This window comes from Platalea leucorodia (assembly GCF_965183815.1).
Source record: "Platalea leucorodia genome assembly, chromosome: 5".
Classification (NCBI taxonomy): domain Eukaryota; kingdom Metazoa; phylum Chordata; class Aves; order Pelecaniformes; family Threskiornithidae; genus Platalea; species Platalea leucorodia.
In genome coordinates this window covers 31,470,914-31,496,855 of record NC_138827.1, presented here as the reverse complement: position 1 = coordinate 31,496,855, position 25,942 = coordinate 31,470,914, and the positions used below count along the sequence as shown (strand labels likewise).

The 25,942-nt window shown below is 40.2% G+C and overlaps 1 protein-coding gene and 1 long non-coding RNA gene across 3 annotated transcripts; one reads left to right on the top strand and one right to left on the bottom strand.

Annotated features, from left to right (window-relative positions):
• Positions 1-3,742: 3,742 nt before the first annotated feature.
• Positions 3,743-17,230, bottom strand: LOC309590675 (riboflavin-binding protein). Of its 2 annotated transcripts, XM_082312061.1 has the most exons (6): positions 17,200-17,230; positions 16,180-16,337; positions 15,358-15,457; positions 14,079-14,207; positions 9,016-9,127; positions 3,743-5,003 (listed from the first exon to the last, which is right to left on the bottom strand). In XM_082312061.1, exons 2-6 carry the CDS (start codon positions 16,316-16,318, stop codon positions 4,755-4,757), a joined length of 729 nt encoding a protein of 242 aa, XP_082168187.1. In that variant the 5' UTR covers positions 16,319-16,337; positions 17,200-17,230; the 3' UTR covers positions 3,743-4,754. The 2 variants fall into 2 exon arrangements, with proteins under 2 accessions (XP_082168187.1, XP_082168186.1); XM_082312060.1 differs by lacking the exon at positions 17,200-17,230 and having other exon boundaries at positions 16,180-16,480.
• LOC309590676 lies at positions 10,043-21,931 on the top strand. The gene is made up of 3 exons (XR_014228191.1): positions 10,043-10,173; positions 20,080-20,236; positions 20,729-21,931. It is a non-coding gene; the product is annotated as an uncharacterized lncRNA (long non-coding RNA).
• Positions 21,932-25,942: the final 4,011 nt, after the last annotated feature.

Below are 25,942 nucleotides of genomic sequence, written 5' to 3'. Positions count from 1 at the left end.
CTTAAAAGATTAAAGCTTCCACAGAGTAACATTTCAACTGTAAATGGCACAGGTTGCTACTATGCATCCCAGCTCCTTGGCTGCTCTGCTGTTCCCTTGCCGTGTATTTCCCTGGATGAATTTCTTTCCTTGATTTACCTTTCCTCAGTGCAAGCATTTTTCATCTTCCTTTTCAGAATTTCACCTCTGGGGGCTTGGACTAGTTCTCTGGTTAGAAAAGACCATTTTTATTCTAATCTTGTCCTTCAGAGTGCTTGCAAAATCTCTGCTTCATTGTCTGAGTAAACAAAAGTGTTGACTAGAATCAGAACAGACCCTTTGGGATTCCTAACAGAAGACCTGTCTGAGACTAATGACAACACACTCATAGTAATATTTTAATATATTTTTTAACCAGTTGTGCGCCCATGTTATGGTGATTTTGTTTGCACTTTGGTTTTCTCAGTTTGCTTATCAGAACGTTACATCAAATGTTATCAAAACCCTCAAAAAGCCGTATCTCATCTACAGCTTTCCCTTTTTCTGCAGGCTTGCTGTCTCTCAGCAAGGGAAATTAGCCTGTTTTGACATTATTTGTCTTAAACAATTTAACAATTATTATTTTTATAATTTCGTTATCCTTCAAGGTGCATGGAAATGCATTGTTTAATAACTTGTTCTATTTTTTGGATGCCCAGGTTTTTGCAATATTTTATTTCATAAAATCTCTTTTCTAGTTTTTGCATAATAACTTTTGTCCAAGGATCACCTTACAAAGCACAACTTCGTTTTCAGTGTGAAATAAGGCTCTGAAACAGAACTTGTCCATGCTAGTCCTAGTTCTGCAATACTTCTGATGATCAGATAAGTTTCTTACTGACTCTATCCCACTGACTCAGTTTGCTTCTTGCTGCTTATTTTCCTATCAGGTATATTTTGAAGATTAATGAATATTTATAAAATGCTTTGAGTGAAACCTGCACATGAAAAATGCAGCAGAAATTGGAAATGTCATCATTACTGATGCTTATTATTTTTTAAAAAGGAAACTATATTGCAGTCAATATCCATGGAGAATTATTAACTATAAAAATAGAGTAAGGACTCTAAAGGTACTACAGGAAATTGTGGCTGGCACAACTACACTGAAGGTGAAAGCAGCTGAGTAACCTGATGAAGAAAGCCTTGCAATGGCACAAGATACAGCGGGCAAGTTTTGTTAATAATGCTTAGCATTGAAATATATGCAGGATAAAGTATTTGTATTACAGGAGGATGATGAAATCCTTTTCAATCTGCAAGTAATTAAAGATGAGGTTCATCATCATAAGTAACATTAATAATTTTAAAGCAGCAGGCTCAGATAACCTGTACTAAAGAGATCTAACAGAACTGTCAAGAGAGATCTCATTTGTAATAACTCCTGACATTCCAGTGAAATTTCAGAAGACTCATAGTATTGTGCCAATGTTTAAGGAAAGAAAACTAAATAAACAGAGCAAGCAGGATGACCTAGCTAGCTGTGCTATGGTTAAGGTGACACCAGTCCCAAGTAGCACAGTACAGAAGTTGATACTTAGCCAGGTAGTAAATAAGTCAATAATTGGCAATAATTTTTATTTTTATCAACATTGTCTTGTTGATAAATCCAATTTCTTGATAAAGGTTGTAAGCCTGTTTCCTACAGATTAGTGTAGGAACATATTTCACAACATATTTCACAAAGCATTTGATCTACCATTGTGACATTTTGATAAAGACCTTAGTCGAGTCTCGTGTCACTAAATACAGAGACATTTCAGTTGTCTGGGCCAGCCTGGGTCCAGAAGCGGGGCCTGTGCTTCTGAGCTGTGATGCATAGCAGGCACTTACCAAATCAGGTCAGCATTAGCTGGGGATGTCTGCAATCATCAGCAACTTGGATCTTTCTGTTCCCTGGTTCACCTTCGTGGTGTATTGTTGTAGTCTGATTTTTAGTGATTTGTCTTATTTTTAATTTTGCTTTATCTGAGTTATCCTAGCCTTTTTGTAAATGTAAAATCACCACTGATAGCATTTCTGAGTGACACAGAGATTGTTTAAGATATAAATTACTGTGAGATAAAGCAGCTAGACAGAGCAAACAGTGGCTTAGGAAGGTTGGTCTGTTCACATGAAGGTTTTGTAATACAACCAAGTTCAACGCAGTAAGCCTAAGAGCTGAGATCACAGTTCACACCTCTGGGACCAGGGAGCTGTATAGTGGAAAAGAGTAATGCCAAGAAAAAATGAGGAACCGTTAACACATGGACACTGGAGGCATGCAAATAATCAGAACGATGCTGTTGTAGACATGGGCAGTGCAATTAGGGCGAAATGTGTGGAGAGGGAGGGGCACGGTGCTCTCTCTGTAGGTCACCCGTAACACTGCCATGGAGTACGGCTTTGATTTGTACAACTTAGGGAGGATATTCATGACTGGAAAAGGTACAGAGAAGAACTGTAAGTATGATTTAAGGAGAGAGGGAATGTGTTATAATGACTTATGTGAATTGAATACAGCTAAGATAGAGCTAATTGCTAAGAAGCAATTTGATCTAGTGTATATGCTGCTGAGCAGAAAAGCGATGCTGAATACTGAAGAACTTTAATACAACAGGCTTTAGCAAAAAGCAGTGGCTGAAAGCTGAAACAACAAATGTTAAATTAGGGATAATCTTTAACACTGAGGAAACACATTATTGGGTGCATTGGACAATTTTCCATTATTTGGAGTTTTAAATCAAGACTGAAAGTCTTTCTGGATGATAACTTGTATCTGAATAAAGCATATCTGGATCAATGAAAGAATGACCAAGAGGTATGGGACAATTTCTATGCTAGGGACAACTGAGTAGTTTTTGACTTTTTGGCTTAGAAAAGAGATGACCTAGAGGAGATATGGTAGCCCTGAAAAATTATTGGGGTCACAAAAGAGTTAAATGGTTTGCTTAGGGTACATCATGAGTCAGTGGGAAAGTGATGAATAGAAGCGAGATGATCTTGGTGCCTTAGCTGCTGTGGGATGCAGTGCTGTTCGAGAGCACGCAATAATCAGTCTCATGCGTCATCCTGAAACTAAGCATGGAAGAATTGTTTGTTGAGAGTGGTTTCGAGAGTAATTTAGCCTGAGCAAAGAGAATAAAGTGGAATGGGAAGAAAAAGAGCAGAGACACAGGCAGAGACAATTGTGCTATACTTAACAAAGAACGTGAAGGAAATCTTTGCCCATGGTGATACAGAAAACGTTGGTGTTATGGCAGTGAGAGGGGATAATTAATTCTTGAATTTTGAGCACAGCAAAATAAAAACCAGGAAAATTTCTGCTCTGACTCAGGTGCAATAAAGAAGGACAGGAAAGAATGGAGTTAGTGAACTAGGGGGAAAAAGGACTTTTTCTGTCAGAGCTTTACAGAAGACCAAATTCTTGTTCTTTCTTTTCATACAGTAGAACCGGCAAATTGAGTTAGCACGAAATACAGATGTGGCGAAGTGTCATTCTAAAAACAATTCCGTGCTGGTAGGAATTAGTCCATTGTTAAATATACTGAGAAGCTGATTGGAAGCAGAGCATGACCTAATGGGTGTAGCATTACTATTGCAGCTGTGTGAAACCATTCAAATAAATAAACACGCCAGTGAAGAAAGTGTGCTGGATTTTTAAGATTCTCCTGGTTTAACCGGATGTGCCAAGTCATTGTTTTAACTGTGGGCCAGATCCTTAAATGCTGTAAGGTGCCTAGCTCCGTAGCAAGCACTGAGATGATGCTGATTTTCACAATTCAATCATCTGACCCCCAAAATCAAATCCTTCTCATGTTTTCCCTGGTGATACCACTATGAAAGGCTGTACAGAATGGCAGAGACCTGTCCAGTTTACAGTGATGTCAGAGGGAGTATGGATGCCTAAGTGAAAGCAGGATTTCATTTATCCTTATCTGATGAGTCCCTCTGGGACTGGTGCAGATTTTGGTTTGACTTTGACTGTAACAGTGATGCTGGGAAGCAAAATTACTCATGGGAGAAACCTGATGGGGACCCACCTTGACACTTCCGTTTGTCAGAGATGATTCTGTTTGGAATCATTCAGTGGGATTAATTGCACTCAAAATTGTGCTTCAAATTCATATCGTAGGAAACTTTTGTACTGCTGTTGTTGAAGGTAAAAGCCCAGTGCAACAGACCGTGCATACTGTATACTGGCAATATATGGATCTGAGGATTTATCTAGCACACCACAATCCCCTGTTTTGCAAGAATGTTTTTGAGATACAAAATAAATACACTTTCAGTGGTCAGTAGCCAGGCTCGCTGACCCATTTCTGCCTGCAGCATTTCTTCTTTATCTGAGCAGAGCCAGGCACACAGGAACTTGTGACGGGAATGCTGTGTGCCTATGCTAATGAAGGGTTTGGGTTGAAGATTTGGTGCATTACTGGCATGGCCTTCCAGAGGTCTCTAGTTCTCACTGTTCTGCCTTAAGTCAGCAGGAGCTGCCTGTGCCTCTCCTCTTTGAAAGTCAACCCCTAGATGTTACCTTCAGGCTTCTAGCTGTTCAGTTCAAGTCACAAGATTACACCTGTGCTAACCTGTCTGGGAGCTTTGTGATGCAGATGCAAAAACATCAGAGAAAGATTAATATAACCAGCCATTGATTTATTATGTTCTAGGAAGTACGGGATAAAGCAGGCTGGCGTGATGCCCTGAGCACAGCCCCCACGACGATTTCTCTTGTCCTGACATACATCCACCAGCATTTATCTTGTCTGTTCCCCTTCCTCTCCCTTTAGTTTCTTAAACTTCAGGAGTTTCTTTTGGCAGGCATGCTCCTCGCTGCTGCTGCTGCTGCTGCTGCTGCTGGAGCTTTCCTCTGAGCTTTCGGAGAGGAGATACTTGATTGCCATCATGTCCTTCTTGTTCATTTGCAAGCAGAGGCAGGAGGATTTGCTCACCTTAAATGACTCCCCCCACATATTCTGGCACATGTCAGTCCCATTTGTGTACATCTGTGTGTCAAATAAGAAATGCATCAATTAAATTTAAAAAGAATCGAGTTAAAAATCAGTTTTTACAAATATTTATAACTTTTAAAAAATTGGTACTAGATTATAAAAAAGCAGTCTGCAGTCATCCACTGTCTTGCTGTGTGCCATGCTTCATCACTTCTGAGATATCTTAAAATGTTATCCCACAACTGGCAAAAGAGATTTGGCTGTTGTGAGAGCAAGTGATTACACAAAGTGCAACGCGATCAACAGCCAGCGCTTTGTTTCCACCCTGGGGCTGACAGCCCAGCTAGCTTTCTGGCTCTGACAGACCAAAGCCGTGTGTGAGAGCCTGTACAACTTGTAGCATGTCAGGACACTCTGACATGTCTCGGGATCTGCGTAGTGCTGAAAGCGCCAGACTGAGTGTTTTGAATACGGAAATCTTTATATCTACAGGCTAGAGACAGCCCAGTGGAGTCACAGCTCTGTGGGATCTCGCTGTGCCTGCTGCAGCGTACATCGTGACCGGGCAGGACCTCACAGACTAAGAGGAGGGACAAAACTTAGAAACTGCTTGAAGAAAAGAAGTTTTCTTCAAGCCTCTAAAGTGCTGTGTCCAGTGGTGCAATGGCCTTTCTGACTCAAGAAATTGTAAACTGCAGCTTCTTGCACTCTCTGCAAGTGAATCTGTCCTGTTCTTGGTATTACATTGTTTAGTAAGGCATGTGTCATAGGACCTGTACAATCACAAAACAAAGATATTTCTTGTTTGCCAAGCTCACATTGTGACAACCTTATGTCCGCCCAGCTTGAGTTTGGCTAAAGAGTATTAGCTTAGGAGTTATCACATCCAGCCACAGAGTGGGCAGGATATACACTTTATCTTGCGTGCATTTCTCCCATGTGTTTGTGGTTGAAGTTCAATCTTTTCTGTTTCTGTAAAGGAAGCTTTAGGTACTCCCAGAAACAAATCTAAGAATGAAGCTGGGGGTGGGAGTGACGGCAGGAGTAGAAGCCTTGGGAATTAAAGAGTGGGAGTGTTAATGACTGAAACAGGGGACCAGGCAGCAGGACTGCTGGGCTCCATCACGGACTGATTCACCCTGACCATGTCACCAGCATCTCTCTGAAGAAAGCTGTGTTTCATCTGTAAGAGTACAAGCAGGCCTTGCACATGACGCTGATTCTTTAATCCTACAGTGTTTCTCTTAGTGCTGTAATTTCTGGATGGTGTGCTGGTTTGCTGTCATCACCAGCTCATATAAAGATCTGACACCATGAATCTCGGAGAAGGTGCCCTGTGTTTGCGGTTGGAAGATTTCTGCATGGAACCTGCTCTGTGTGAAAAAAACTAATGATTACAGATTTAAGTCTATTATGTGGAAGTGGGACTAGGCATCTGTAGCCCTGCAGCTTCTTCTGCTCCACCTGTTTTCCACAACAAGTGTTCTTACAAGATGTCTCCCTGTCTCCCCACATGCAAAACTATGTTGACGTATGTTGTATAGGAAAGCAGATGAGAAGAAATCATAATTGTTGCTTTTGCCTTAGAAATCTGTCCTTTCTGAATAACACAGAGTCCATTCCAAATGGCCCCACAGATTCTGTAGTCTGTAAAACAGCTTTTCAGTTCACACCATCTCTAGCCAGAGCTCGTTCCATGGATACTGCAGTTGCTGGAGGAGGAGTGTGGAGGTCGGCTAATGCACTGGGAGCAATGCAGGGTCAGAGATGGAAAGGTTGCTGCATCTAGTTCTCTCCTTGTGTTCTCCAGGCAGGCAGATTTTAGCTGTTTCTTTCTCACTATTCCTGTGCTTTTAAGCAGCATTAGACGTTTTCTTCCAGCTCCTGTACAGTTCCTGGATTTCTACCTGCTTTTGGCTAATCATTCCAGAAAGTATTAAAAGCTGTCATGTGGGTTTTCTTAGGTCTGTATGCAAGATACATGGCTACATCCTATTCTTATGTTCCACACGTTCTGTGACATGTATTCACGCTCTTCTACTCACTAAATTGGTAATTTTATTTTGACCTTCCTTCTAACTCTGCTTAAAGATCAGAGCATAGTCAGAATGCTGCAGCAAACAAACAGTGCACGCAGCCCATTTACCAAACGTGTCCCTAAATTACTGCAGAGGGTTCTGATTCTACAGCTTCTTGGAAGATGTTCTAGTCTATGCATTAACATTGCTTGGGGAGCACTCAGCTGGGAGAACAATGACAAAATATGCCTCATTTTAGCCAGGCTAAAACTGGCTATGACCCATTGTGCATTCTTAATAGTCAGCATTTGTTCCACATTCAGCATTTGTTCCAAACAGTCCTTGCAACCACTTGCATATGTCAGATGTAGGGCTGCTGATTGCTCCTCCGTATGAGCTGAGGGCATCAAAGGAAAGTAAGCATCTGTCCACAGTGCTCTGACACTGGCGAGCCCTTTGTGCTTCTCGGTAACAGTAACTTTCTTTTCCATGAGTCGAGTCCAAACCAAGCGAGTCTAGTGTTTGTATATCATGTAATTTTCATATGAGAAATGTGTTTTTTAATTTCTCAGAAGAAACTTCATCTTTACTCTTACTTACCATGCAAGCCTATTTTTGGTGAAAAACATGGGCAGTTTAGGGTGTGGTTCCGTTTAGTTTAGGAATAGCTGTGCCTGGCTTCAAGTGATAAGGCCTCTGGATTTGCTGCATGTTTTTCCCTGCAGATGGTATATTTTCTTTAAGAAATAAGTACAAGGGAATTCAAGGTTAAAAACTACTATCTCTGGACCAGGGACAGCTTGAACAGGGACTGGAGATTATTTACGGAGATTATAATTTCATTTTTCACTTCATCTGGAACTACTGATGATTTAGCACATCTGGGAAACTGAGCTGTAAGTTTCTGCAGCCCATTTGTTTTTTGGCCACCTTCCTGAGCCTGCTGATTAGTGTCACTTTTGCAAGGCAGACAGCAATCCTGCACTAACTGGACTGTGACTTCCACTTATATCAGTTGCTGAACTGACTTCTGGAAGTACATGCACTTGAACTGAATTCAAAACAATGAATCTGGGATCTCTGCAAGCCTTACGACCAGTCCTTAAGCACTACACTTAGATTTCGTTTACTTCTGCAATTTGGACTGTTTTCATGGACTCAGTGAAGTTCAATTGTTAAAAATAGTCAAATAAGCATAGCAGTTTTTAGCTGTATTATGTTGCCCTGATGCTAAACTTACTCGAGTCACTAGAAAAAATCCTACCTGACTCTTGAAAGGTCTGTAGATCAGGTGCCAGGCAACCTTGCTCCTATAAGTCTTGTCAGTTCTTATTTTATACACTTTTGCTTATAAAATTAGTTACCCGAACCACTAAAACCTTCTCAGAAAGATGGGATGAGCTCTCAGAAAGCTTGTCAGTGCTGCTGACATATGTTCCATAACCATCAGAGTTATATAGAACAAAGTTAGTTCTGCCTAGCCATTGCCAGACACAATGGAGAACACACATCAGAGAGATGATAGGTCTAGGGAGAACAAAAGGGAGACAATTAGAAGAATGTCAGGACTTGGAGGCTGGAGCAGGACTTGAACATGACAAGGTAAAATAGAGAAAAGGGCAAAGATGCCTAATAGGCAAGAAAACCTTAAAAATTCCTTAGTCATTTGGGAACTTAAGTCCCAATTTAAAAAGACAAAGGTGTGTAAAGTCCCACACTATGTAAGGAACCTTATAAAATGCATCTCTGTTGTATGAACAAAGTTCATTTATCTTTTACTTTCTAAACCCCACTGTAGTTAAAACATCGGCGCTGCTTGAACTTTGTATCACAATAGTGATTAATTAAATGTATACACTTAGAGTAAGTGATCTACATAAATATAAATGTTTTAAAATTTATATACTTAAAAAGTCTGATGTGGGTATGGCTTGAAACTGCTGAAGCAAAAATAATTCACCTGTTGCATTTTACACCCATATATTCAGGAAAAAAAAAAGAAGTCTTAATGCAATTTTTTTCTGCTCCAGGTGATCAGGTTTTCTTACCTCACTGTATGGAATACATTTATTCTTACAGTGGTTTTTTCCACTTTCATCCCATTCCCAGTCCGTCAGCCAGTTATGAGCACATATGGAATCATCTTTGCAGGCTTCATACCTTCATGGAGATTAGTGTGGAAGATACAGTTATTTCTCTCACTTTTTTTTCAGCAGACTTAGATTCAACTCAGAAAGTCCACATGGGCCATGCTATTAACACGGTATGGTTGCACAGTGCAGCTTAGCAACAGATCTTCAAGAAATGTGCACATTATCTTAGCTTGACATGTACATAAACTCTGCGCTGGCCAGGAAGACCTAAATCTCAATGAAAACTAAACAGTTCACCCACTACATTTTATACTCACAGACTTAAGTAAAGGGCAGATGTTCTGAGGAGCCACGCTTACTCGTGCAGTGTTTTCTGCTGGTTATGTTTGCTGATGTTACTGAGCGGAGGAAATACTGTGTGGGAGGGAGTTTCATGAATGCTGATGTTCAATAGTGTGACAGAGCACAGGTACGCTAAGAGTGAACTGTCACTTGAGGGAGATGTGGGGAAAGTCTGTATTTATGAATTAATGTGGGAAAAGAAGAATGATATTTCCGGGGCAGGGGGTTGCTATGAGGAATGTGCACTGAAATAAGGAAAATCCACAAACAACAAAATCATGCAAACTAATAGGCTGTCAGCCTCAGAACAACGTTTTCAAAGAAGTTAAACTTGAAGTGAAGGAGTAGAGTCTTGTAGGGTTCAGGTCTAAAATTAAGTTATTATTTAAAGTATATTTTAAGTGGTAATGTAAAAAACAGCCTATAAATGTCCTGGAGCGAGTACGGTATGCAACTGGCTTGTTTATGTGATGAGAGATCTCATGACTTACCATTATCCTACATAATTTCCTTCCTTCCACTTCTTTTTATGTTCTACTTTTTGGCTCTTACCTTTCTTAAGGATCACTTTCTGCAAATCAGTTAACATCTACTTAAATTTTCTGTTTGTAATTTTCTGTTTGTAATTTTTAATCTTCAGAGTCATGTTTGCAAAACTACTTGGATATCACGAGGGCTGCAGACTTTTATTTTTAAATGAAATATGAGGTTGTCACGTGGTCACAGAACTACAAGAACTAGACATTGTAGTACCGTTGCACGTGCAGAAAGGTAAGAACATGCACAACTGCAGAACCTGCACATAGGTTTTCTGGGCTTTTTGGGGGGAGAAAGAGCAGTAACAGATGGAGGGTAACCAAGGCCTGAACTACACAGATCTAGGGCAGGAGACACGTTCTCAAATGTGTCCATCCATGAATCTGCTGTCAGAGGTAGGGGCTCTGCTGGAAATGCAGGCTGCAATTTGATAAATTAATATAATGTGACACTAATAGGGAGATCCTACCAGTTTGTGCCATGACTGGATTTGGGACTAGGGACTATAAGAATAATTGGCTTGTTGTTTGTTAGTTGCTGCGTGTACCCTGACTGAGAAAGACACACAGAGGTAACTCCCCAGTGACAGCTGTTTCTCTGATGCTAGTCACTTTGCCTGCTTGAAGGCATGCCAGTTACGAGCATCAATGCAAACTTTGTGTTAATCACCATCTATGACCTCTCCACATACCAGCATCAGATTCAACAATTAGCCCTTGATTTTTCAAGCCATGTAGGCATGTCCTTTACTTTGCACATGCACTTAAATTCATCGCTTTCCAGCAAAGTCGATCAATATCTCCTGTGAGCTGCCTGATACTAGCGCTTCCACTTAAAGCGGTTGTGCCCTTCCCGCAGCCTTCTTTTTTGGTTTCCTTTTTTATTTGGGTAAGTATTTTTCAGCCCGATGGATTCCCAGACCAGGGTTGCTTCACGGCCTCTCAGACAGTGCTGCTGGCACGTGGGTGGGGACAGGGTAGGGGAAAGAATGAGCAGCCCTTGGGGCTTAGGAGAGGGCAGAACTGCTGCTTTTGAAATTAGTGTCACCTCCAGTTATAGTTTTCAAATTATGAATATGTATTTCTGAGTTTTACTGAACTGGGGCATTCATGCTATGCATCTGGTTTCCTCAGTTTTCTGAATTAAAGATGTTTATGAAAGTATTTATATTTTTATTCACTATTATCTATTGAATTTTCAAATGAAATGTTTCCTAATTATGATTATTGCCTGACTCTGTGGTTTGTTACATAAGCAGGTAGCAAAGCATAACTATTGTTACGAGTTTTGCTTTATCCCAATGGAAGTAATTATGAAGCTAAGTTTTACGAAGAATCATGACTTATGAAAAGTCTGACTTCTGCTGTCCAGAGACCCATAAGTGGTTTCTTCAAACATTAATTAAAAACTGTGAGAAACATAAACATAAATACTTAAAAGATCCTCCCTGAACATACTAGTTCCCTATGCACAATGGGCAGGATATTTTTATTTTAAAGCTTTCCCCCTCCCATTTTTTATAATTAGCTGTTTCTCTTTTAACGGGCACAGGACCCTTTCACAGGTGGATCAGAAAATGGCTTCTACATCAGGCTCTTTCAAAAGCAATAGTTTTAGGACTAGTGGGAGCAAGGAATCCTAAGACAATAGGAAGAAAAAGAAGGCCCCAAGCTAGTCAGATGAATTTCTTTTAACTGAAGTCACTGCTCATTCAGAATCCTCTGCACATTTCTGGCCACAAAGACATACAGTATGCAGCAGGCACACTCACGGCATGTAGAGAAAGTAGGTCACATCTAGCAGTGCTATGGCACGCTAAAGGGACTCCAGTGAATAGAACACGGAAAAATGTTACTTTAAATCACCAGAAAGGGTGGGAATTCTGTCCAGGCTCTTTTCTAGCCTCAGGCCTTAAGCAGGGTGAGGGAATGGGTTTGACACTGGCATTAGGCAGGCACACAGACTAGCATGCACAGTAATGGGTCATCATTACATTTTTGATTCAGGCCAGGCATCTATGACGCCAACAGGGCCAATAGATCATTGTTCAGTATTTGTTTAGAGTAGAGCCTACTCTCTGCCAGGAGAGACTATACTGGAAAAGGGTCAGTTTTTCCTGCCCAGCAGCTCTCAATCACGCACACCCACACTTTCCAACAACAAAAGTTAAAAATGATATTTGCCTGGAGGTTGTGGTAATACCCAGGGGACACTGAGGGTTTTCTGATGTAATACTGACCCACCATATACACTTTGGTATAAATCTCCTATCTACTAAGACTGGCTTAAACCACTTCATAGATGCAAACTAAACTTACAGGGTATATTTTGTTTCATCTTTATACTTTCACTGGATATAGCAATTTGGTGATGACTTTGTGTGCTACTTGTTTTGGGATACATTTGTTTTAGATACTGGTATTCTATTGCTTTGCCTGTTGGATCTGTTCTAAAGCTCACTGGCAAATCCAATGCTTTAATATCCAAATGCTTTCAAATTTTGGTAATACTTAGTTCTGAGCTTTGAGATTCTGAGCACTGAGGCAAATGCAAGGTCTCAGTTTTTATCTTCAAGGTCAATAATCTGGATTCAGTTTAGAAGATGATTACCAAAAATTTAGGAAGGAAGACTGCACATGACAAATCTGTTCCTGAGCCACATGGAGTTTCCTAACACAGAAATAAAATTCATCACTAGAGGAAACTCTAAGGAAGCTAAGAAATACATCAGCCCTTTTCACTATCTTCCATTACAAATCCAAGCCATGATTCTTGTTTCCTTCTCTGGCACAAAGCAATGGAGACATATTTAAAGACAAATCCTACCAAAATACTGCACTGCATACGTGACTTTGCCCTTGGAGAGAAGATGAGAGTGAAAATGGATCCATCCGTCAATAATATTCAAGTTGCATAACCACTAGGGAAAGCACTGTACAGAGCAGTGCAAGAGAGCCTGACCATGTGCTACTGCGTGTACTGTATTTTCTGTGCTTCCAAGAAAAGCTATTTTATAATGTTTTTAGAAGTATTAAAACAGTTTTCTGTGATTTTCAGGGCAGCCTAAGGGATTCAGACATTCACAGTTCATTACTTTCCAGGGATGCTAGCAGTTACACAGCCTGTGCTGTTGGTACTGTGCTTCACACCAATTTAACCATACAGACAAGTTACTGTAGTTACTAGGCACAACATTAAGATGGTACTGACTTAGATTTATATGTCACATGATGACATTATTTAAGATCCAACATCTCAAAACAGGGAGGGAGGGAGGGAGGGAAGGAGAGAGATATATATGCTGGATATGGACCACTGAAAAAATCTCAGTATCCCACCCGGATATAATGCTCCTGCCCCAAGATTAAGGACAGGCAGGTGCTGCGTTGTCCCACTATATGTCTTGCACTCAAAAAATAATGTGATTCCCTGATGCTGTATTTTGGGAAACAAAATTAAATGCTATTATGCTTACTCATTGCTATCAATATTTTTAGCATTACTTGGCTGCAAGTTTCTCTGAGATTCGGGCTTTTAGAAGTGGTTTTAGAGAGAGGGATAATGGAAGAGAAGAGAAAAGGCCAAGGGTGAAAAATTAAGGAATTAAGCTAATTTGTTATATGAATTAATTGAAAACATACAGGAAGTGGCTACTTTCATGATTTCATAGTGCCTTTTATATATATAAATGTATCATATCATGATCAAGTATTTAGATTTAAAATGCTAACTGCATAAATGCTAACACAGGCATGGACTTTTCAAAGGGTGGGCAGGCCCTCACTGCTGTTAGCGCCTGTCAACGTGGTGAGAGCTCCTCTGTCACGTCAGGCAGTTCTGATGCCACTGCGCCGCATCCTCACGGAGAGCAGGGCAGTGCTGTCCCTGAGACTGCATCCTGCATTCAGCCTGTGTCATTATTTCGAGGGTAGTAGCTTAGCAGAAGAAAAAGTAGAGATGGCAAACAAGAAATGAAGGGGAAGAACAAGCGAAGAGGCATAAAGGTGGTGCAACACCATCGAATCTTAGTGCCACTTGACTGGGAGATCTGTGCTTCATCCACCCATGCTCCTTGACACCCTAGTAACACAGGCATATTAAAGCTAAATAAAAATACTTTGATAAAAAGCTGAACTTACCAGTCATCACAAAAGCTTTGACACAGTGGAACAGACCGAATACCAGCAGCGTAGTTGGGATGGATCCAGCGAGCAGCATGTGGAGAACACCGGTAAAAGCACTCAATTTTCTTTGTGAAATCTTCACAGCTGTGGTGGGTGAGAAAAGCCACAAATAAGCCTGTTTCTTAGCATCAAGGCTATAGCCTTAGTTTTCTAGGCCTCCTTTGATGTGGATGAAATACTGCAGATTAGGAGAACAATGTAGAAAAGCATCCTTTCGCTCTGTTAGTGTCTAGGTTCCAAACTCATTCCTTTGGCATTCTGTACAGACTCTGACTGTGCAATTACCATAGCCAGCTAAAGAGCGCACAAATGTTTCCATGCATATTTCAGCCCTATTTGTGTAAGCTTTCCGTAAACTTTTGAGGCCTTGAGTTTTCCTGGCAAGAACGATTCCAGGCAATAATAAAATGTAGTTTAAAACTATAGTGCAAAACCTCTTCTATGCTGTAGCCTCATGGTTTCACTAATCTTTAGATTTTCCCACAGCCCAGCTGAAGTTACTTAAAAACGCATACTGTTGCTGCTCTTCTGGGAGTGGCAAGCAATAGCTGTTACTTTTGCGCACATCTGTTTTTGCTTAATTGTTTTGTACTTTCATTCTTTTATTTCTATAACTTGCCATGTTTCACAGCTCTAACATCTAACAGGGTACTAAAAATCTTAATTATGAAGACATTCTTCGTGGTTACAAAACCCACAGGACTGCAAGAATTTTTATTCTAAATACTCAGAAATTTCACTCCTGGACTCGTGTGCATTTTGTTTGCGAGATTTAATAATCTAGTTGATCTGCTTTCTAAACAAAGGAAGAAGCCTGGTCTGTATTGACTAGGGCTTGCACACCCTGGTGTACGATGGTTGCTTTGGAGAGCTACAGAGGTGCGGTGTGGTTGTTACCTACTGGGTTTACGACTGCTTTGCATTGCTAGATCTGGTTCTATGCTGAAAGCAAACTTGAAAAAACATAACCCTTTCTTGATAAAATGGCAGAAATCCTTCTGCAGAAATAGTATATACTTAGGGATTCATGGGCTCTTGTGAGAGGAGAAGAAGAAGGGCCAGATGTTGGTCAGGTGTAGAGACAAGGTGACGGGAACTAGGCTGGGTGGCATAATCTCTAGAGCAACCTAGGGACCGTCCATCAGCAACTGCAGGGGGAGTCACCATTGGCTGTGTGGCTGCTACAGCACAGATCTATTGAACCAGGACACAGACAACATCAAAGCTGACTTACGATTTACTGAGCTGCCCGCATCTGTTCCAGTAGCTGTTTTTTACTTTAATTACTGGGGAATGAGCCAATTGCTCTGTGAAGTCTGCATAGCAACAGGAAGCTGTTAGGAATGAAACAGAGATCTTGCAATAAGGATTTTCTTTAATACTATATTTGGAAGACTCAAAATGTAAGATGAATCCGTTTTGGTCCGTAACATGATAAAGTCTCTTAGCACTAACCAGAAGATGTACTCAAGCTCTAACATTTTTGGTTTTGGAAGCAGCAGTGTAAATGCTAAGTGAGGTGGACTGGCATCAACAGTGCTTTGTCAAGGTGTGCCCAGAGGGCCCCAAGAATTTTACTATTGTTCTGCCAGATGTTATATCCTGAGGGATACTAACTTTGAAAGCTACCAAAAAATAAAAAGAGAGTTGAAGAAATGTAATAGATACTATACTTTGCTCACTATAGAATTTTGATCTCAACCTTTCCCATTTGGTGTCTGCTACAATTAATTAATTTTTATACTTAATGACAATAAACCAAATTCATCTTTTCTGTAAACTTTTTTAAGCAGATGGAGCTACAAGAAAAGTAAACTGCATCAGAATTTTTTAAAGATATAAATGAAGTCAATGAGAGTTTTGCAGTTGACTTTGTTAAGAACCAGAATCTTACTGTTGGTTTGCATGCAGCAAAATGCCAATGAAGGAAGCTTTTCAAATGCAACATATACTGCATCTTAAATATTTTTGAGAAATTAAGGGAACTGCCAAAACAATTAGTGTGTACAAAGCTGTACTTCTAGACTATATTTGGCAAAAATTAAACCACTCTTACATTTAGAGTACAGAGTGCATTCATGCATATTTGGCTCAGGACTTGGCTTCAGTTTGTGGGTGTCCCCTTCCAGACATCCGTATTTTTGGCAGGTAGATGACGTCATGACAGCAAAGAGGGTGACAGCAAACCTCAGCATTGTTGTTTGGTTCTTTTTCCTGTATGGAAAGAAGTCTTTATTTATATCCTTTATTTGTAGGAGAAGCCATAACATTAAAAGGAAGGGCTGCTTTAAAAGCTACATATGTAACCAAATAAAATATGCTCAGCAAAGATGCACACATAAATATGAAGACACACATTCTCCCTTTCTCTTTGCTTATATCTGAACACTTATACTTCTGCTACATGTTTTTGAGGTTTGGTGGCAAGTGATAAAAGCCACCAATAGTTCAGGCTATTTATGAAAACGTTATAATTTTCAGTATTTATGAAAGTGATTTTGAATTTCTTACACTGACCTGACTTTATCTTTGAACCCTTCCAAGAGACATTCCTATGCTTCACTAGATTGCAAGAAAAGATTGATTAGTTCTAAAACTTGCAGAGTTGTTTTGCACACTTGGAAATTACGCATTTAATACAGCTGCAAGTGAGCTAGTAGTGGTCAGCACCTGAGCTGGATAAATTACATTGATAACTTGGCTTTGTTGAGGCTCTGCTAATTTATACTTAAGAATCTGATCCATTATTTCCTGCCTGTTTTGTAGAGCTTGGTCAAAAATGCAAGATAAAAAACGTTTTGTCTGTGAGACTAAAATGTCTCTCAACACAGACTACATATTAGTGGGCTATATAGATACATCTAGAACCTGTTACATAAATCAATGCATAGTTCTTAATACATGTTATCAATTTAACCCTTCATTATTTAGTTAAATATTCCTGTTATCTTTTTGGAATAATTTTGGCTGAATATGGACTGCAGCTCCGCTATGTACCTAGACATTTCAGATATAAAGAAAACAACATGTTACAGAAGAAGAAAACTGTCTCTCCAGTTTCTCAGTAGTTTCTCACCTCTTTTGCTGTCCTTCTGGGTGATACTCCTCTCTGGAACAGGAACGCAGTAAATTGCTTTTCTCATTTTCCACTTTATATACATACCATCTGGCATCAGTGCTCCAGAATTTGTTTGCCCTGGAAGAGTTCCTTGACCCTTTGGAATGCTAACATAGATTTATTTCAAAAGCAGATGCAATGACCAGCACATAATGCCCTTTTATTGTTTGCAAACATTGACGTGATAAAGAGGAAAGTGCAAACGTAGGTTAGAATTAGAAAAAAAACAGCTCTCCTATATACCAAATACAACTAACCCCCTGCTTGATTTTTCAATGATTCCTTTTATTATTAATTATTAGATTCATTTCTACAACAGTTTCATGGGGCTTTTATCACAGATTAGGAATTCACTGAATTAGAGACATTAAAAACAACACTTCATATTTCAGCCTGACTGGCTTAATTTTGACTATAGATATGATGGCTTCCTTGGCTTACACAGTAATTTTACTGCAGCCCCTGGAAGAGAATCCACATCTTCCGATTCCCGGGTCTTTGCCCTCTGTTCACAAGATCCCTTTAAAACCTGCTGCTGTTTGCTCTGGTTGCTCTGCCTGCCTCATATGTACCCTCCAACCAGTGTCACAAGCGCTACAAGGAACTGTTGCTTGTACCATTGATAAGTCATTCCCGATTGATTGATTGGCTTTCACTGCGAGATCTGCTTTCTGCAAGGAGGATTCTGCATCTGAACATAAACCATTGCATAAGGTCCACACGGTGATTACAAATAGTTGCACTGACTTTCATAGATCAAATCTCGTTGAGTACTGTAAAAAGCAGTACCACTCACTACCTTGCAATTATTTAGATGCATAAGGAAAGTAGCATCTGTTGTTTTTGTGTTTACAATGGAACACTGGTTTGTCAGATAATACTCTGGGGCCATTATTTACAAACCTTTTTTGCTTGAAAAAACAAACATTGGCACAGTGGAAGTGTGGTATGAATCTCATTGAGCAAACTCACTGAGCATGATAATAAAACAATCTCTATAAGCTATAAGCACCGATTCCTATCCTAGCTCTAGTAAATGCCTCAAGGCAAAAGTGTTGCTGGCCTAAAAAGAGCCATTTCCAGATCAGTGGAAACTGAGCGATTTTTATGTTCCAGAATGAATTTAATTAAGGCAAGTTTAAAGAATGAATTTAATTAAGGCAAGTTTAAAAAGGCATAAAGTAACTATAGGAGAAACTGAAGTAAATCTAATGGCTTATTACCCACGCCTTGACCTCATGTGGCTTGATCTAGTGTTGGCTGAAATTAATGGAGCTCCTTGCTGATTTGTAATGTAAAGGATTCGTGCATACTGCTCGGCACTTGGATCTGTGTATTCATACAAAATAAAGACCGCTGTATAATATGAACACTCACTTTCAACACTGTGATGAGTGGATGGGCTAGCCAGCCTGGTAAAAAGCACAGTAATAGTACATGCTCTGTGCCTTACTGCCCGGTTTGCATAAAATACATGCACGCTTGTAAAGGTGTAAGGATGCCAGGAGGTTTCTTGTAATGCCTCTGTTCACTGAATTGACATACAAATTATATTAAGCTATAGGAAACTGGGATCTCTTTCAGGCTTTGAGTATGAGCCAAATGGGACCACTTGCTGGGAGATTAGGCAGAGTTTCTAGCAGCAGGAAGGAAAATTGTCATATGTTTGTGATTTCTTGGACTTGGCTTTGGTTAGCAATACATGTAAGCAGGCTCAGGCTAAGGAGGTTTTAGAGATCTCAGCTATACATCTTCGTCACCTGAGAAGTAAATCTCTGACTAGTTATTTTGTGTGATGTCTTATGCTGAGAAATTCGTTAAAGGAAGTTTCTTACCCCTTCCCGTACTTGAATGGGACATTTCTCTTTATTTGTTAAAATTGAACTTATTTTCAAGTACTCAGTGATGTTCTTGTACTTTTAAGGCTCCTACTGCCATTTAATTTTAACGTTAATATCAGTGCACTGTAACTCCTATTTATCTTTTCAAGAGCTAGAGTTAAAGCACCTATGATGTTAAGAGAAAGAGTTAAAGCATGCGTGACGTTAAGATATCGCCACGGACAGCAATTCAGGCACCACAACATTAAATTATTATTATTATTATCATCATCTGATGATCTAACTGATAGTGGCCTATGATGCTAGTAAAAGTATGCATCTATTCCAAAACCACAAACGCTGCTATACTAGGTCTCAAGAGCCATCTACCTGAGCAACTTCCTTCTGGCAAGAGCCATTAGCAGAAAATTGGGCAAAAAAATGTTTAAAAAATAAAGCTAGTTGCCAACTTGCCAGCTTCTGGCAATCAGTTTAGTAACTATGTCACCTGACATCTCCTAACTCAACATAGCGATTCCTTTTTTGTGAGTCAGATCTCTTTAATGACCAAAGTAAGCTTTTATGGTTTTATATTCTTGGTAACTCTGCAAGGCCGATGTGGTTAAGGGAAAAATTGTTTGCACTTCCAACCAGTCACAATTGCCAGATCCATTTCCCTTCTCGGCATCCTGTAAGTGTAACAACAGTGTGACCGGAGGGAGACAGTTTCAGGAGCGTAAATTAGAGCATTTGGCCTGTTATAGCTTTATTATCCATAGCAGTGTGTGCTAATGAAATTAATCTGTTTGTTCCTCATATCTCAGTGTGAGCCTGCATGCTCAGAAGTTGGAACTGTTTTTCTTGTTAACTGTAACAAGAAATGTAATTAGGAGCACAGGTTGTTACCCAATTTAGTGTTATTCCTGAAACTCCTTTGCAGAACTGCATTTGAAATTGCAACAAGGGCACATTATTCGATGATCGGTTAAGTATATATTCTTGACTTTCATTATGTTAGACTTCAGAACCAAGACTTCACAAGTCTCTCTGCTGAATGTATCATGTCACAAGTCAAGCTGAATGCCAAAGGAGGCGCTCCAGATGGACTCAGTCTGGCACTCCTGACTCTGGAGAAAGAAAAGCTGAGGTCAAATCTTAACACTATTGAATTTAAGGTGTGATTTGTTTCTGTTCACTTTGGTGGGGCTTGGATTCCTCCTTTTATTTTGTCTGTGTAAGGAATACATCATGGCACAAAGTAAGGCTTACTTGCTTTATTTGAGTACATAAATGTTGCTGAGCTAGTTCTCCAACCCGGCATAGGAATGACAAAAGCACCAGTGATTTTATATAACCAAGAGAGTGAGTCAGTGGGGGAAAAAAAAAGCAGATATTTTAATGAATAGTAGGTTTAAAAAGCAATCACAATGCACAACAACAAAATTATCATTGTAAAAATGTTATTTTAAGCCCCATGTTAGGTTTTTCAAAATTAAAGGGGACAAAAACCTACTTATTTTAGCTTATTACTGAGTTGAAAGCACCTCTTGAAAGCATAACTGAATGCTCTTCCTTTGCCCTAGTCTTTCATTTGCCTTTCACATTCTGCTAGTCTGTTACTGTGAGGTTCCTTGAACCACTAACAATTATTGTTATTTTTTCTACAGAGAATGGGCTTTGGTTTGGATAGCTACTGACTGTGTGGTGTGATGTGGGCTCTCGCAAGTGGCAAAGAAAATCTGGGTCCAGCTTGACCTATACTCCAGAATCTGCAATCTTGTCTCTAATTTAGACTATTTGATTGAATTTTCTACAATCACTTATGAATGATGAATTTCTTCTTAGGGGAGTATGAATACTATTTTTTTTTTAATTTTCACTTTTATTATGGGTATTTATTATTTGTGTAGAGGTAATGCCTAGACGTCCCTGCATGAAGTTGTGATGTAGTGTTTTAAAGTATTGGGTGCCAATACTGGATTATGGATGGCCATGTCCCACAGCCCCCTTTTCTGCCCCGATCCTGTATGCCCCCTTTCCCTCCACTGTGCTGGCACAACCCAGATGGGGTTGTACGCCCAACCAGATGGGGAAACAGATCCAGCAAAAAGAAATCCAGCGCTTCCCCCTGCCTGCAGTGTTTTTAGCCAAATCAATTTGAAATTTCAGTCTATAGCACAGCTGTAGAAGAGTTGTGTTGCTGTGAGGGAAAGGGTGGTATATCACAATGAGAGGGACAAACTGGGGAGGGCAGGACTGGCAGTACTTTCAGTCAGAACTGCCAACCTCTAAGGCCCATTGTGTTAGCATTCTGGGCTTTTTTTAAATTATTATGTTGAACACCTTGTATTCAAAATTAAGAACTGACAGGTCTATAAAGAAAACAAATAATGCAAGCACAAGGTAACAGTGAGATCATAATGGTCAACATATTAAAAGGAAGTGACTGAAAACCACCAGATTAATCATTGCCGAGCTTTTCCTGTTTGTATCACAGCAGGGATGAATTTTAAGGACACAGTTGAGGTCCATGTAGTGTCTCTGCAGACATCTCTGAGGAATGACTCCCATACATGTCATATTAGTTCAAGATTGCTTGACTCATTGCCCTGTGATGAATCTGTGGTTAGAAAATTGACCACAACACTCAGGGAAGAGGTATTTTTTCCCCCAATACCTTTCTTTACATTGTCCTCTCTCTCTCGGCATCCCTCAAATGGCTCCCCTCTCTGTTGTATCAGTCAAAAACTTCTTTCACTTCCAACTCCCTTCTCAGTTTATCTATGCCCTTTCTGTCTGTTCTCCTTCAATACAGACAGGTTAAGTCTCCTGAAGTGTCCTGATGCCAGCCTCCACCTGTTGGATTTGCATGGCTTGCTTTCTTCTATTTGTCACCTCATATTTGGGAGGCATTTCTGTAAGTAGCAGTAAAACTACACGTAATCTTTGCCTTAGCCCTCCTTAAAACTCACCTTTGTTTGGGTGCCCAAAGAGAGGGTGACAACAGTTAGGATCTGATGCTACTCCTGCTGGCCAGCATCCCTCCGTTCCCCATGTGTTTCCCTTTCTGGACCTGTCAGAAATACACACAAATAGACATATTTACACGCACATGTAATTTGTACTCTGTTAACACCTAGGGGTGACAGCTCAACTGTGGCAACTGCTGTACAATCAAGCCCAAGCCGAGAGTGAAAGCGGCATATTCACTGGTCTCTTTCTGTCTCTCTGAAGCTATAATGTGCCTGGTGAGCTTTTGTTGCTAAGAAGTGCTGTTAATTTAGCTATTGCACTAAGCTCTCCCTAAACCTCACGGCCATACTTTTAACTCCTGATATATATTTGCATACTTACATCTTCTACTTCCTTATCAGATGTAAATATGATACCTAGAACAAGGTTACAGCAGTGCAAAGCTGTCACTTTGACATACTGCACCACTGCAAACAAGGATCAATGTCCTTCACGGTATATAAAGAAGGAAAACAACAATTGGAAAGCAAATCATATCCAGTTAGGACTGGACTTTTGTTATATACAGATCTAGTAATTGCCATCCTGGACCAAGTTGTCAGTTGGTTTACTTCATTAGTCTACCCCTGAGACTGACTAATAGTAGTAATTTCCATTGAAGATGCACTGGAATAATATACTGTATAATATACTTTTATGGAATAACCTGCCTGTAAGAAATTTCTTCCTAATACTCCTTAATTCAATGATTAGCTTGTGCCCTGAAAGATGAGTGTTTATATCCTTCCTATAAGAAGTCCTCACGTAACTATGAGTATTTTTATTACGACTCAAATGTCTAATGCAGAACTTCTCAAAGAGCAGACCTCGCTCGATTCAGATCATGAGTAAGTTTTGCCTAGATTGTGTCAAGGTCCCAGACTTACTAATTCTCCTGCATTCTTCTGGAAAATCCTGTATTTCTTACCATTTCTCTGGAACTTAGGTGTGGTGGTGGGAGCTGTACTCTGTGGCTGCGGTTCTCAGCTGTGCAGGCAGCCTGCATTGCTCAGCTAGCCTGGCAGAGCTGGGATTGGTGTCCTGCTTTTTGCTGAACAAAACGATGCATCATTCTATAAAGAGTAATTGATTACTCTTAGTCAAAGCTTTTCCTAGCAAATCTCACTCTTCCTGCAGTTCGTGTAACTACTTTTTTACCCTGATTTTGTATTTTGCTCATAACTGGTATTCTTTAGCGGTGTCATGCTGGGGTTTTTTGTGAATCTTGAAAAAAGAATGCTGTCACAGGGGTGAAGTTAGGGAAACAGCCAGGAGCCATGGCAATGATGTGCAGCCTGTATAATTACTTGTCATTACTGACATTCCACGCAGGTGTAGCACAACATCCCAAAGTACCGTGCCATCTTCAGGGCTGACTGTGCATTGCCAATTGCCAAACATTAGTATTCCAGCGTAAAGACCGGAACTTCTCTGTGAATACCATTAGAACTGGGTCACTAACAGAAGGTGCGTGACAGCTTAACATGCAGAACAACTAACGCCATTTCCTCCGTCTCGTACAGAGCAGAAACACTGAGAGTGAAGATTATGTGTATAGTGTGAGCAGAATGACAAATGACAAGCCTTTGCGATATACTTGTTTGGTGGCGTTCGTGATGCAGTTCTGCCTTGGAAACAGTGAAAATAGGTGGTCAGCTGGGTTTTGGGCTGCAACGGTTTTGCAAAATGTTTGAATTTGATAGGAATTCAAATGATTAAGTTAAGTATTTCATTTTGTAGAGGAAATTCTCTTGCTCAGCAGCATCCTAATAACATCTACTATTTAGCATTTTCTATTCTGTTTGGAATAAAGCGGTTTTAACCTCACAGCTTCAAGCTGTATGTCTCTATTCCAGCTCCAAGAATTATTGCTGTAGCTGTGTGCTCGGCAGTCATAAAAATGCTGCAGATAGATAGATTTATGGCGTTTCAGAATTTTCAGAATTTCAGAATCAGTTTTTTTGTGGAATAAGCTGGACTAGACTCTGTGTTCTGCCTTACCAAAATCCCTTTAAACCAGCTAGAGAAGAACGGAAGGGAACTCTTCCTGGATAGCATCATTCCAGCTACCTTCTGCATCAGAAGGGCATGCTGAGACCTTCTTTATACGGAGAAAACGGAAGGTGGAAGCTAGGGAAAGGAAGCGTCTGGAGCTGCAAAGAGAAACAGCATTAACTGAGTATTAGCTGAGTAGCAGTAAGTGAGCTACACAGGCTCTCTGTGGTCCCCTGCTCTTGCTCCGTGTTAGTCAGTCTGGATAAGATACGAATCAGCCCCTTTATAAGCCTTTATTAATTACTCTTCTATCTTTTTTGGATGTGACAGCATATTTCTGGAGACGAACACCGTGAGCGTAGGCATGGCATCACACCACGCTCTGCCTCATTCACCTGGACCCCTTTTCCCTGCCAAGCCTCTCATGATTTGTTCACTTTTATTTAAAGTTGGAGGAAAAAAAAAAAAGGAAAACGGAAAAGAAAAATCAGGTCACTCAGATTGGTCTGCAGATTCAGGTCATATTCAGTGATGAGTTTAAATGGAAAAAATATGGGAGAATCAGTAAAACGAGGAGTATTTTTCCTATTCCTTCAACACAAAACCTCACTGTTCTTTTGTTTCAAAAATATTGGAAAGACATCTTGAGTCCAAATTACTAAACAGAGATTAAACAGAGAAGGAAATAATCCAGAAGCAAACTGAATACAATCTTCTCACAAGTAAAATGTCCTATTAACTCCCAAACGTCTTTTTGATTCGGAGTGATCAAAAAGATTTTTAAATTGTTTTGAGAAAAGGACTAAACCAGAAGGCAATTATTTGCAATTCTACCTAAAACTAACACCTGAAGATTTGTTTTTAATACATTTCAAAGGCAGGTAGTGTTATTCAAATTCTCATTGCTACTTTTCTTCCCATATTCATGAGTTCTTTTTTGGCACATGAAGCGAACAGGTGTGAGCCAGTGCAAGGTGGCCCACAGGCCGTAACCAACAAATAACTAATTGGCATCTACGTTGCAACAGGGCAAAGATCCAGCCAAATTACGACGAGGCACCGTGCCATCCTAATAGACTCACATTATCACGGGTGCCAAGATTCCACAAATTTGCATTATTTACATTTAGTTAGGGCAGGATTCCCAGCTGGGAAATTCCATATGGTTGTCCATCTCTATCATATACAATTACGATGAAAAAAGATCTCTGTGACTAATCCAGCATCCTGGAATAGTTTTCAGCAAGAATTTAAATATTCTTAATAATTATTTAAAAATGCTCCCACTCATCTACATCAATAAATCGTTTGAAAGTGTGTTTTTGTTGTCTTTGTTTGTACAAAATGGATAAAAAAATTTATAAAATCAGGCTTCTGCTTGAAGATATACGAGCCTTTTCAGCTTGGTAAAATGGGAGAAAGAATTGGGTTTTTTTCTGCAGCAGCAACAAGGTTCCTGACTATGTAATAGTGGAAAAAAAAAAAAGACAACTTTTAAGTTGCTTTTGTGAAAAATGAACGCAGAAACTGGTAACTTATACCCTCGGGAAATAATTTGCAAAGACAAAAATGCTGAGAGGGTGTGAATTGAGATGAAACACAAGATGATGATATATGCTCTGATTACTCCTCGAGGTAACGAATCTCTGTAGGTTTGTCTTTTCTACCGAGAAGCCAGCGAACGACATCTCAATCAGCCCCGCGAAGGAGCGGGCTGCGCCGCTTGACGGCGGAGCTGGCAGCGGCTTTCCTGTGGCTCGGCCGCTTGGCGCTCCGGCGGCGGCCTGGGGGCTGCCAGAGGAGTGCGGCCTCTTCCCGAAGGCCACCTGCTACTGGGGACGCCCCAGGAAAGGCCCCGCGCTCACCTTACGTTT

Bases quoted from the DNA above. Each gene is read 5' to 3' on its own strand.
- LOC309590675 (XM_082312060.1), bottom strand. From the start codon at position 16,393: ATGTTATGGCTTCTCCTACAAATAAAGGATATAAATAAAGACTTCTTT. The intron at 14,208-15,357 runs GTAAGTCAGCTT...CACCCACCACAG, and splicing joins TGCGGGCAGCTCAGTAAATC to CTGTGAAGATTTCACAAAGA. The intron at 9,128-14,078 runs GTAAGTTCAGCT...ATCTCCATGAAG, and splicing joins CAAAGCTTTTGTGATGACTG to GTATGAAGCCTGCAAAGATG.